The 14,122-nt window shown below is 26.6% G+C and overlaps 2 protein-coding genes across 3 annotated transcripts; both read right to left on the bottom strand.

Annotated features, from left to right (window-relative positions):
- Window positions 1-2,389: 2,389 nt before the first annotated feature.
- LOC112593625 (synaptogyrin) lies at window positions 2,390-8,416 on the bottom strand. Of its 2 annotated transcripts, none has more exons than XM_025338111.1 (5): window positions 7,862-8,416; window positions 4,230-4,467; window positions 3,380-3,519; window positions 3,157-3,310; window positions 2,390-2,610 (listed from the first exon to the last, which is right to left on the bottom strand). In XM_025338111.1, exons 1-5 carry the CDS (start codon window positions 7,964-7,966, stop codon window positions 2,585-2,587), a joined length of 663 nt encoding a protein of 220 aa, XP_025193896.1. In that variant the 5' UTR covers window positions 7,967-8,416; the 3' UTR covers window positions 2,390-2,584. The 2 variants fall into 2 exon arrangements, with proteins under 2 accessions (XP_025193896.1, XP_025193897.1); XM_025338112.1 differs by having other exon boundaries at window positions 3,163-3,310; window positions 7,862-8,408.
- Window positions 8,417-10,901: 2,485 nt separating this feature from the next.
- Window positions 10,902-13,779, bottom strand: LOC112593734. Its single transcript, XM_025338252.1, has 4 exons — window positions 13,438-13,779; window positions 11,670-11,898; window positions 11,358-11,483; window positions 10,902-11,245 (listed from the first exon to the last, which is right to left on the bottom strand). Exons 1-4 carry the CDS (start codon window positions 13,450-13,452, stop codon window positions 10,902-10,904), a joined length of 714 nt encoding a protein of 237 aa, XP_025194037.1. The 5' UTR covers window positions 13,453-13,779.
- Between the last annotated feature and the right edge of the window lie 343 nt (window positions 13,780-14,122).

Raw genomic sequence — 14,122 nt, 5'->3', positions numbered from 1 at the left:
TGATAATTATTAAAGATTATAGAATATATATAGTATAAAATTATATCAAATGGTATTTGACTGTGGGCTTCAAATTTCAAATTTAATATCAAGATACTCATTATAATATTATACTACTATTATGTAATTTAAATTTCAAATTTTTTAATTTATTTTATAATCACTAAAAACTTTATATTAATAACTATATGATTTTAATAAAATACACTTTGTTTTTGTAAAGTTTATTTGTGCTTTAGGGTTGCGTTTGTGTCATATTTTGAGCTTATGGGCTAGAGCTAGCCTACAACCTCACGAGTCTTGATATACCTGTATTAAACTTTATCAGATCATATTTTTTAGTGGATTACTGTTATTTTCAAAATTGGAAACATTATTGAGCTGCAATAGCTAATGATTTAGATGTTCCTATAGTATCTCAAATAATGAGCCACAATCGTTTCAAAAGTATTTTATCAAATATCCATGTACAATGCTACAATATAAAACTTTAATTCCATTAAATAATAATTAATAAATATAAAGTTTTCAAACCATAATACATATTATATCATAGGAGGCATGACAAGCAGACTAACTTTGAATTTATTAAGAAACTCTCATTTCAGTTCCAAGTCTTAGATTATAATACTTAGGTATATGAATTTCAATTAAAAGATTATTTTCAAATTTTCGTTATTTTTTGTCAAAAAAAAAAAATTGTGACTAGCTGTGTATTTTTCTATTTTTAAATTGTTATAATAAGAACAACTTATAAGGAATCTTATATTAAATGTTCAATCTTTATAATATATAAATAAAGTAAATTTTACTTAAATCGACTGAAGAATATTTAAATTAACAAATCCATATGATAGTATATTATTATCAAAATTAACTATTATTAAAAAAAAATATTATTTTATTGGTCTCCACAGTCAAAAATGCTAGATGTTTTAAATACATATATTACCCTACCCTTTTCGATTAAAGTTATGTAAAAATATTAAATATTTAATGGATATATATACTTAATAGATATATTTTACTAAATAATATAGACCTTATAACAAAAGAGTTAATAAGTTAAAGTGAAATCACTTTTAATTAATTTACATATTGAGTTATCAATCGTATTTTCAAATAAACTTTTAACGCAAAAAAATATTTTTCCATGATATGCAGTTACTAACTAGTTAATTAATTTTATAGACATGGATCACATTAAGTTAATTTTTTCTACATAAGCTTAAAAAAAATATATTTTTTTGTAAAAGCTATATTTTATAAAAAAAAATTATAATCAAAATATAATTTTTGTATTTTAATGTCATATTATATTTTGTAATTATCAATAATTTAAACATCATATTTTTTAATTATATATTTTACTCACCCTATATGTAATATTTCAAACATACATGTACGTTGTATAAATAATCATTTTAGATATATATATATATATTGTCTACTTATCTTAAAATCGATAGTATTATATGTTATTTTCAGGTTAAGAGAAATATTAAATACAATTATTTTTACTATATACTCTCATAACTTACGTGAAAAAGCCATCACCAATAAAAATACAAAGAACACATTCTAGATTAAGATGTCGAAGACATCGTTTTATTATTGATAAAGAAATATAGGTAATCAAAACCAACAACATGAATAATCTGTATGCATATATTTCTCATCACTTCAAATATATTTTAAGAAAAAAAATATATAATATATACGCGCGTTAGCACTTATTTGTAATAATATAGTAATGTTAATATTAATAGTTTATTATTTATTTATATAATATTTTATAATAATAAGATATAGGAGATATCTACCGACAAAATACTGATACGGCCAAACAGAAATACGTTCGTAATAATCGCATTTATCACGATGATGTACCTATATTATTTATTTCTAATACTAAAATCTAATATTGCCTGAGACGTTTTTATTATTATGAGTAATTATTTCTATTTATTTAAAAATATGTTCGTCACTAATACGAATATTTTAGAAGAACGTTTTTATAGAAATTGATTAAATTTTTTTTTTTTTTGTACGTTACTTATAACAGTATATACATATATACCTATACATATTATGTTATGGGTTATAAACTCTAAGAATTTGATCATTAAACTTTGCGCCATGATGCATTATATTTCGTTTTTAGCTTTCATCGACGCTTGATATAATTTTATTTAAAGAAAAACTATTAACAATACCAATAATTATTTCACAATTTCTTACTAAAATTTACTTATGATTTTATAAATGGACAACAACAATAATGTATAGAATAATAGTTGAAATTGTAATGATACATAAGTATATCAAAAAAAAAAATAAATAAATAAATAAATAAATAATAATAATAATAAAAATACATATAATTATTATAAACGATTTTGTTACAAATTTCAAAAATTGATACTACTCGCAACTAACTATTCAATAAAATACGTTGTTTAGTTATTGTGAAGTAATAAAACCAGTAATACCATTGGCATTAAGTAATTTGGTATAACGTATAGTAGTAAAAACACAATCTCCTGGCATGTTCAGAATCATCGTTGATAAACTGATTGTTTACTTAGTAAGCTTGAGTTTGATATTCACCTAGAATATACAACAAATAAATAAATACAATAATTTACTAATAATAAATATATGAGTATTTTTAACTTTTTGATCTCTTGTATCTATGATAATAAATATTCTATTTTATTCATATTTTACATAAATACTTATAACAGAGGTGGTTGGCCTATGGGTACATATATAAGAACCTAAGTTTCACTAATTAGCATTGCGCCCTAATTGTTGGCGTAAATGTACACATATATATAATAATAACATTTACAGAGAGTGACTATTATTAAAATAAATGCATGTCATAAAATTAAAAATGTATATGTTGAATAAATTTATAGCTACTTTTTGTGATGTAAAATTTGTGAGATTTTTGCTAAAAAAAAATATCTTATTTAACCCTGCATCCTTATTATACTTATTATGTTTCGTATCGTTAAATATTAAGCTAACATATACACATTTCGAGTAGCATACATACATATACCTATGTATAGTCAAAAAATTTTTAAAAAAACGATATTTACAATGACTTGAATAACTACATTTTGAATCACTATTTTGTATACTAACTCATACCCGACATCTGTTTATTAAACGGAGATTCATTGGTACTGTTATTTTGCGTTTCGTCGTATGCTCCAAACTGATCGGCTTCAAAAGATGATATAAATGCTGGATCTACACCCATTTGATATCTTTGATATGAAAAATATGCAGAAGTCCCCTGTGAAATAATTTAATGAAATAAATAATTATATTGATATGTAAACAAACACAAAATTTTAGAACATACCCATGAAAAAATAGAAAATAATGCAAAATAAATGGCAGTGGTTGGATTGGCAGTGCTAATTGAATCAGGAAAATCAGGTGTATCACTCCATGAGTTAGATAGATAAATGAAAAGTAAAAAATTCCAAAACGACCATAGACCTAAAATTTAAAAATAAATTATTAAAAATATAGATGCGATTATTTTACATTTGTTTTCACCCACTTCAGAATAAGCATTATGCTATTTAATTATTTAGTATAGTCTAAACTACATCAATTAAAAACGATCATAATTCAAAATTATACACTCTCAATTAACTATAATAAATAATAATTAGCTTTTAGCTTAATATAATGTTTATTAGAGGATTTTTAATCTTAACCATTTATTGAAAAACTGAATTAAGATTTGTAAGATTTTACTGAAACAACATACTAATAATAATTAAGTAATTGAATAGTTTTAAACATCAATATTAAATTAAAACATTTTTCAGAAAAAACAACACAATATTTTTTTTCTGCTTAGTCAAATGAATATATTTTTTCATTGTTGTAATTTAGCACATATTCATAAAAATTAGTTGAAATCGATTATTTTTTGGATTTCTTTCGATATTATACATATATATGATTTATATAACTGAAAGATCTTATTGTTATCTATATCAATTGAAACTAGTAAAAAAAAAAAACATATTTTTAAAGTTACAAAATAGTTTGTAGATAAAGCACAACAGCTATTGAGTTATTTATAAAACTATTTAACGTCTATAAAATACTAAAAATAAATTAATAACCATATTCTGTGGAATTATATGATACATGTCTAGAGTTTAGTTTTATGTTTTCTTATCGATGGTTCTTACATGAGAATCCAAGGTCGATGAGCACATAATGTTTACGGCTTTTTACCGACGGCACGTTTTCAAAATAATATTCGCCGCCGACAAATACAGCTGCTCCGATCACCGATGTAAAACCCACCACACCACCAATGTGACATCCAAAACTTTTAAGCTTGAACATGCATACTTCCTCGTTGGTTTTCGTGTCTGTAGTCCATGAGCCAGATGATGCACAAAAATACACGATCAAACCAAATAACTAAAATAATTATAAAATACAAAATAATTAATTAAAAAGATAAAAATATGTAATATATAAACATCAACATCAGTGCCAAGACAGTTACATAATATATAAAACTTGATAGGTAGACTTGAAATTTTTAGGTTAAATTTAAATTCTACTCTGTTATATTAGATTAGGTTACAGACAATCGCTCAAGCTTATCCTCGAAAACATGTATCTTACTGTTTAATTTTGTTTAATTATTATATTAAGGAAAGTAGATTAATTTGATGATTCATAGTTACAGATTAATAATCAACACAATATTCTTAAAAATGTGAAAATTCACTTTTGAGCTCATCGATAAAATGAATCAATAAAAATATGAATTAAATTCAACAACAAGCATTTAATGAAATTGAAATAATTTGTAAGTGTCTTTAGGTTTGTTGATATTACATATATATATATATATATATATTATATATAAAATAATAGTAATAGATAATAATAATGTTTATTATTAGGTCTCCAAAACGTTTAATCAATGGTTTTATAAATATCATGTATCTAGGTAATATTCTATAATACGTTATAATTTGTATTTGAAAATTTACTTTTTAAACCATTATGGTATAAAAAGTTCTCACGTGAATGGATATGCAAATAAGTATTCCTTTCTTTAATTGCATATGTTATGTACGTAGTTCCGTACTTACTTTTACAATAACACATATTTTTAAAACAATTTCAGAAAATTACAATACATAAATATTTTTCCAAAAAATAAGATAGTAAAAAAAATGTTATTATTAAATACAATGCGCACATTTATTACAAGAAATCGAACACATTATATCCTTAATATGTAATTTTGTTAATTTTATTCATTATATTACATAAAATGTATCATATTATTTTTATTCCACACATTAATATAAACTCTTTTGCTTCGATAAAATAATTTTTGAATATTTCTTCGAATTTCAGTCTACTGCTCAAGATATCAATCAAATTACATCCGTACCCCTTAACTTTTAAATTCTAATTATTTCTTACTTAAATACATAATTTGAGTCTTATTTCGGTTTAAATTATACTGAATTATTTATATCTACTTGATACATTTTTACTAAACATAATTGAAATTTTAAGAAAAAAATTTTAAATGTGTATTTCATTTTAGTCTTTTGAATGCAACTCCCGAGCTATTAAATAAATAAAAATATATATTTTACACATTTTACCTACAGAAAATAATAATATATTTTAATATGATTTTACATGTTTTTGGAGGACTACACAATGGTTTGAAGTGATGGTGACGCTGTGGAAAAGGGAATGCTCTTCACTTTTATTTCTATACTGCACGTCATATACTTCACCTTTATAACATTTTCCAACCATATTTTAATTCATAGACACTTTTACAGTTTTTTTTTTTTTTTTTGTGTAGTTTTTCAATTTATTTGGCTCTACCCATGATTGCATAAACATAGTGCAAATGAGTATTGAGAATTATGACTATAAAAGGAGTACGGCGTTAATGCTTGTTTTTATGTGTGTTTATACGTATAGTATTTCGTTCACCCATTATCTATCAAGCTACGGTATATGGTAAAATTCAACTAAACAAAATCTAAATTAAGGCATCAGAGCTATTAGTTAATTATGTAAGAGACTAAATGCATTTATAATTCCTTCCAAATTTAAAGAATTCATACAATAGTATAAATAATATAATAATTGTACAAGAAACCGTAAAACGCTGTAACTCCTTCGTTAACATTATCTCAAAAATATTTTTTCTCGTAGTTTAATAACAGGTATTTAAGTTAAAGTTCTAATATAAACCTGATTACGACTTTGATTTTCCATAATAGGTAGTGCAGTTTTACGCTATATTTCTCGTTGGGTACAAAAATATTCTACATCATTACAACACTATATAGGTTATTATTTATTACATATCCGTTTCCCCGCTCACTTATTTATTTGAATAGACCGCTTCGTCTATTACCACATACTATTATACTAACCTTATACGGTTATAATATGCGACACGCATCAATGGTTCATGATCATACATGAGTCGACAATCAACGCACAAATAATACGTACGCAATATTATGTGTTTAATACGTATATAACGAGTCATATATCCATATATGTATTATTATATGGAAGCCCGATTTACCAGTTAATACTTAATAGGCCAAGTGCAATTCCAAATTATGAACCACTATTTGTGTATCTCTGTACATATTGTGCATAATAGCTTCAATAATTTATAATTATAAGTAAGAATAGTCTAGGCCTAAGCTATACGCTAAAAAACCACGAAACGTTTTCTTAAAAATATACGTTTATGAATTAAAAATGGCGGAGTAGCAGCGGTAAACGTTGCTTGTTAAAACCATACAATTAAAAAAAAAGTTGTGATTTCGGTTTAAAATTAACATAAAAAACATTACAGGGATGTCTATTTATTCATTTATTGTTGTATTATCCCTACCTATAATTATAATTTACGAAAAAATAATATTAAAACCAACTATAGTAAAATGCAGAAAAAAATAACATATATTATATTGTATCAGCTATAAAATGATAATTACAAGATAGGTAAACTTTAAATGTATATTCTTTTGTTTCTGCTGAATTAATTTTTACTTGTTAATTGCAAAATAATACATTATGCCTTAAAAATACCAAATATGATCTTAAAATAATAGTATATATCATGTACTATATAATGCTTTCAAAACTGTAAAATGTTAAAATACTAAAAAATAGAATTTGTACTTTCAATCTCACATTTTAATGTAACATATTGTATTGTGCTAAATTGGCATGTATAAAACAATCGACTAGTAAAAATATGTAAATACAGACAAACCCAAAACTTAGATTAATAACAGTTTTGTACAATAAATGTGAGAAAAAAAATGTACATTGTATAATTTATTTATACTCGTTTATAAATCATATATTATAATGACAGTGTGGTACGGATTATTCGTGATTAAATCATTAAATAAAATATTTCTATTGAAAAAGAAAAAAAAAAAGAAAGAGAAAACATCATGTTATAAACGCTCGTCATTTATGTGCATTTATTCCATCCACACGTATACAAGTCGTTGAGTATCTATTAATTTTTTAATAACCACCAAGTCTACGAATACAAGTGCGGGTATCCCGCTATACTCGTACATCGAACTAAATGTCTTAAAATGAAAAATTGAACGGCCCCCTCGCTCGTCGAGCCGGCACGATGCAAACGTTCCATATGGCCATACGTCGTGTGCTCGCGTAAAATACTTGTATGGCTCTATAAGCGTATACGTTGTACGTCACGTATTACGCACAGCACTGCACGAGTGCGCATATATAGGCTATTATTGTAATATTAAATCGTACGTACCAACGACAACAGTCTGACGAACACGTGCGGCTTGCGGACAAAGTTTTGAACGTTGAACTGGCCGCCAACTTTGCCGGCCCCGTAGGCTTGAGGACCAGGATCCATGTTTACAACGATTGACGACGACAACGACGACGACGACGACGACGACGATAATAAAATATGACTCTACAGACGGTGTACCGAAACGTCAAAGAGGAGACGAGACTCGCGGGGCGGTCGACTTTTGTGAGATACAATATTACAAAGGTCGCGGTAATTGATTACTAATATTTAACCGTATCACTATCGCGACTACGCGTACCACAGAGTTCCGTGACGCGTACCTATGAGATATAATTATTGTTGTCTGGCGTGTGACAGTGTGCGGTCAACGGTGGATTTCGTTTCGTTTTGTTTTGTTTTCGCTTGTGTACAAAACCCGCGTATTATCAAACTCGCAACGAGGCGGCGGCGGCGGCGGCCAGACGAGAGCTTTTGGCGAGATAACGGCGCTCATTGATTTTCCAACGACGCTCGTCGCGCCGAGGGATGAGGGTGAAGTGGGTGCAGGCGTGCTGGGCCGCCGCGGCTACCGTCGTCGTATCCCGCCCGACGCGACGACCCACTCCGCCGTCCCTGTCAGCCTGCGCCCCGCGCACTGTTCAATACACATACACACACCCATTGAAAATATTATAAATCGTGTCACCACTCGGAGGGTTGCGCTGCAGCGTTAGTAGGCCTTAACGATTCGAGATGGGCGTCAGCGAAAGCGCTCCGACGGCGTCGTCGTCGTCGCCACCGTAGTCGTACCAACTTGCGGCCTCGGGTTTTTTTGCTGGCTGCCAACAGTTCGTATAAGGCCCGCAATTGTAGCTGCAGCTGTATCACGATCGACGTGCTGGGGTCACCGCTTATACTTAATAAGTACCTACCCATCGGCGGATCTAAAGCTCATTTCAGGGCACGGCGAACTGATATTATATATAATAGGTGCCTTTTGGGGGGAGGGGGTTCAGACGGGTGTGTACCAGTTGCTCTCACATATTATTATATGCACGATTTTAATACTAACCTGTAAAATAAAGGAGATAAATATTTAAATAATAATAATAATATGTATAATAAAACTAATAAAAGAACAAATACAATAATTATTATAAGCGACGGCACGCAATGTAATTTGTCAAAAAGGTAAAATATATATACATAATATAAAGATATGCAGGTGTTGTATTTTGTAATATAAAAAAAAAATACAAAAAATAATATAAAATAATGATAGTAAACAAGTTAGATATATATTAATATATATATATTATCGATATTATGTTTTGTAATGTTTAAAAGATTTTTTTAAATCTAATTTGTTAATATTTTTATTTTTATATTTATTTTATAAAATCTTCGATTTGGGTTTTTTTGTTTAGGTATGAGCGATTGGTGATATTTTAGATTCTGAACGGAGTGATGAATGTATTGATTTTACAATGATGTGTGTATTTTTTTTTTGTGTCTGTGTACAGCATAATAGTCGAAATAATGCTTCAATTTCAAACTTCGGGGTGGTTTCCGATGGCAAAGTGAATATCCTTGGTGCATTATAGAGGTAAAAAGTAAACATTTTCTAACAGTTTTCAAAAAAATCGAGAAAAACAAAAAATAAATGACTAAAATACGGGAATTTTTACGCAAAACCAGTTTTCGACCAAATCGATTTTTTTATGTGGTTGTAATTCAAAAACTAATCACTGTAAATACTTGAAATTTTCACCAAATGTTTATGTTAGTGTTATCTATATACAGTTTAATTTTAAAAAAAATTTTTTTGAGTTATTTATAGACCACTGAAATTATCGATTTTTATGAAAATTTTTTTTTTGAAGTGTCGATAAAAAAATGTTGGATGACCAAAAAATTTTGAAAATTTAATACAAGGTTCCTTATATGAGTTGTTCTTATTGTAGCTAAAAAAAATTAAAAATCGTTAGTTACAATTTTTTTTTATAAACGTTTATAGTTCAAATATTTACGAAATCTATCGAAAACGCGAAAATTTATAAGTAATTTTAAAGTTGAAAAATAATAAAAATTGTTGTGTTTATAACTATAAGGATTAAAAATACTACATTATATTTTCCCTAAATTTTCCTTCAAGTAGTTATAGTAAAAATTCGAAGCATCATTATAGGAAAAATTTTAAGTATGTTTGAATTTTAAATTTTTACGAAATAGCGTAACGATAACGATTTATCCTCAAACGATTTTAAATATTTGTTAATATTCAAAAAGTATAAGTCGTAGATACTTGAAAATTTTACCAGTTATTTAGATTGGCATTTTCTTTACATGATTTAATTTTCAAAATATTTTAGTTTTTTCCCACTGTGCAAAAATTTGTAATATTTATGTTTTATAAATGTTTTAAGTTTACTTAAAACGTTAAAAATTATTGTAAAACTTACGTAAATTTAACATTATACGAACTGCAAATGTCCGCGAAAATTTACTTGATAATTATGTAATATTTACATAAATATAACAAAATAGTAAACGTCAATTTGATGTTAAAATTATGTTAAAATTCTGTTTCACCAAACATGAAATTTATGTTAAAACTATGTTTTATTAAACATAAAATATGTGTTTTATCGAAACAGACGAAAAACATTATAATAAAACTGCTTATTTATGTTCTAAGAAAGTTTTTAAATACTAAAATATAACATAAATATTATATGATTATTTAACAGCAATAAGATATATCGGATGTATCTCATATTTTACATACCTACCATGCATTTATAAATGGCTATAATAGTCATAACAGATATAGATATAAATCATACTAATTAATTATCTATATTATATCTGTGAACATCAATTAAATTTTTCAGTATGCTATCATTATTAAAATATACCTTTAATGTGTCTCGACTCTTGATTACTTACCTACTAATGTTATTCGTAAGTCCTATTAAATAAAATAGATAGGTAGGTACTTAAAATGCAGATTAACAAAAAACAGAAAACCAATTAGACTTCAACTAAGCATTTATTATGATATTAAATCAATATAAAATATAGATATAAGAAAGAAATATAGATAATTATGGACTAAACATTTTTTGGTATAACATATAGTAAGTAGTTGAAGTTCATCTTGAGGTGGTTGGTAAACTGAACTTGATTGAACGCATGGTAGTTGACCCACTGAAGATGATTGCTTACTCATTTGATGTGATAATAATGATGGGAATGTTTCATTTGGTTGCATTGTGCATGGTTTCAGTAAGGGTGGACTATTCACTGGTTGTAGTTCTGTATAGTGTACAGGCTCTTCATTATTGGGCAACTTAAATGCAGAAGTAGATTCAGGTATTATACAGTACCCAGAATGATCTGTACACAATAATTTCAACATGTTTAGTCTTACACATATTACAACCCATAGTTTACTAAGCCTTTAGGTACCTTACTGTAATAATTAGGATAGATTGAGGTTATTAATTACCTTCATCACTGCTACTGCTTGATACATCAAATATCGTTGATGCACGTTTACATTTGGTCATCAAATGAACCTCCTCATTTTCCGATTCTTTTTCAACTCTTACATGCCAAGCTTTTTTAAAATTATCTAAAATGTTGGTAAATTTTAGATTAGAACAAATTATAACAAAACAAAATAATTATTAAATAAATTTAATTTTTAAAATAAGTGTTTACATTTTTTAAAATATAACATACAGGTTCCATACTACATACTTAAAATAATAATAAATATAAACTTTGTAAACTATTAAATAGATTTTATTTTACATACCATATGTTTTATTGCCACCAACTATTTTAATACCATACTCAAACCAAGTTGGATCTGGATCTAGGGCGTCATGAATGTCAGTACTGGTTACTCGACCAAGTGGCCATTTACATAACCTTACATTACTATTTTCTAGATTATTTGTGTCATTTTGAACTAGCCACTTTGTTGGTACTACACTGTAATCCTTCGAATCCACAAATACCACAATAACCCAACTAACTTTAATCTAAAATGGAAAAACATTCAACATTTATTTTTTAGTTGAGTATCAACTACCTTATTTATTATGCACTAGAAATCTGAAATATAGTAGCAATACCTAATGACTAAACTTGATAAAAAATTAAAGGCACCTATTAGGTAGGTAATATCTACTGTTATAGGCAAAAATATGAAACTGGCTATGCCACTGATAGCTAGGTGCATATTTATTTTTCCAATCTTAAAGAAATGGGTACTTTCTTTGTAACATTATTGTAATAATATTGAGTTTAGATGGATGATTGTTACTTTAGTTTTTCTGATTTACTGAAATAATATAGATATTTATAAGTTATGGAAGAGGAATCAGATAGAAACAATTACACACATTTTCTGGTAAAAAATTGTATTATTTATAACTAGGGCTAGGATTTATATGCAATAAAAAATTGTAAAATATGCATTTTATTTACCAAAATATGCAAAAATATGCAAAAACAAATTTTTATTATTTCTAGAGTATTATTATTTATCATAATTCAAAATTGTATTATTATTACATTAAAATATTGAATATTAGTTTATATTATATCATTATTACATGCTACTATAATGTGTTGTTTCAATAATTTTCAAATACAAACATCTAGCGATTTGAACGTAAAATAGATTTATACTGACTAAAACTCCTTTCCACATCACACGAGGTTATTGGTGCATATTTTAAATAATGCGATTTATCCTGGAGTTAATCAATATCGATTTCTTAGATAGATAATATTTATACTTTATACTTACAATAATTCGACGGATAAACCAAAAATTATCGATTTTATGAAAAAAACACCATTTAAAATTAACAATAAATTATAAAAATTTGAAAATTTAAGTTAAAAAAAGTCAAAATTCCAAAAATCTATAAATATGCAATTATATGCATTGTGTTCAAAATATGCAAAAATATGCAAAAATAAATTGGTTCTATTTAAACGAGAATTAGCCAAATCGTGGACAAATCTGACAACCATTAAATTTGGACTTAAGGAAAAAAACATGCAAATGCATATAAATCCTAGCCCTATTTATAACTAAAATAAGCAATACAATTAATGAGAAATTTAAATTTAATAAAGAATAAATAAATTAAACTATTATATATAATAAATAAAAATATGTTATAAAAATAAATTATAGGTACGACAGAAAGAATTTTTTTTAATGGAATGTTTTTGGAAGGAAACTTTGAACATAATATACTTAATCATTAGGACAAATAGGGGAAAAAATCATAACTAAATAATCACTATCATCTTGGTTATTCATGAACTGTATTTGTTGATTGTTCGAAATAAAAACTTAAAACATAATCAATGGTTAATGCACATGTATGTTGTCACATATTGACATATCGAGTATCAATATGTAGCCATATAGATACATATTATGGAGGTAGAAATATCGGATGACAGTGCTACAAGGGCATGGCCCGAAAATGCACATTTTGACTTTAATAATAGTTATAATATACTACTAAGTAGGTATTGTATACAGTAATGAATCTTACCTTTCTAGTTGCCATGATACACTTTAAGTCTTAAAACGATCTAAAAACGATGACAGGATACTAATCAGCTGGATACGTGATGCATGTATCATGTATCTACTGCTGTATTGTCGTACTATTGCAAGTAGAAAACAAGAGTCACGAGAAATGTGAACATTCGTCCACAATCAAAAAAACACATTTACTGTTATATCTGCTGTAGAAAAATAATAATTAACGTACGACTGACGAGTCACGAGTGACGACGGTTATCGGTGGTGTTTCTGGGTATTGTTGATAATTTATAATAATAAAACTATTTTCAGCCGCTATTTATAAATTAAAAATAAAACCCATATCTATGGCGGAGTACATAATAATTTAATATATTTTTGGATTGCTATCAACATCAAAAGAACATAAAATTGATATAATATATTATATTCTAAAATAGGTGGCGTTTTTATTATTATCAAATATTCTTACAACGTTCTACTGCTATGTTTATTTGATGTATTTATATTTGGAAATACATACATTCGTTGAATGTTTATTTCGTGTAATAAATATTGATGTTTTTTTTTAACAAATATATTATATAAAATAAACGTTATAAAATTATGTTATTATTGTAACTTAAAATTAACATTTTAAGGATGTTTAAAAACTTAAATTGCACAGTGGGTTGAGCTATTTATAGTCAACT

Source organism: Melanaphis sacchari, unplaced genomic scaffold (genome assembly GCF_002803265.2).
Source record: "Melanaphis sacchari strain LSU unplaced genomic scaffold, SCAv2.0 Contig20_pilon_pilon, whole genome shotgun sequence".
NCBI classification, from domain to species: Eukaryota; Metazoa; Arthropoda; class Insecta; order Hemiptera; family Aphididae; genus Melanaphis; species Melanaphis sacchari.
Note: the sequence above shows the minus strand (reverse complement) of the source record. Positions and strands in the feature narration are given on the sequence as shown.

What these genes read in the sequence shown, in the direction of transcription:
- LOC112593734 (XM_025338252.1), bottom strand. An exon ending in TGGTGGCAATAAAACATATG is followed by an intron (nt 11,484 to 11,669) that starts GTATGTAAAATA and finishes CCAACATTTTAG; the next exon opens with ATAATTTTAAAAAAGCTTGG. An exon ending in AAGCAGTAGCAGTGATGAAG is followed by an intron (nt 11,246 to 11,357) that starts GTAATTAATAAC and finishes TATTGTGTACAG; the next exon opens with ATCATTCTGGGTACTGTATA.
- LOC112593625 (XM_025338111.1), bottom strand. Translation starts at nt 7,966, where the DNA reads ATGGATCCTGGTCCTCAAGCCTACGGGGCCGGCAAAGTTGGCGGCCAG. An exon ending in TCGTCAGACTGTTGTCGTTG is followed by an intron (nt 4,468 to 7,861) that starts GTACGTACGATT and finishes TAATTATTTTAG; the next exon opens with TTATTTGGTTTGATCGTGTA. An exon ending in TAAACAGATGTCGGGTATGA is followed by an intron (nt 2,611 to 3,156) that starts GTTAGTATACAA and finishes TGTATATTCTAG; the next exon opens with GTGAATATCAAACTCAAGCT.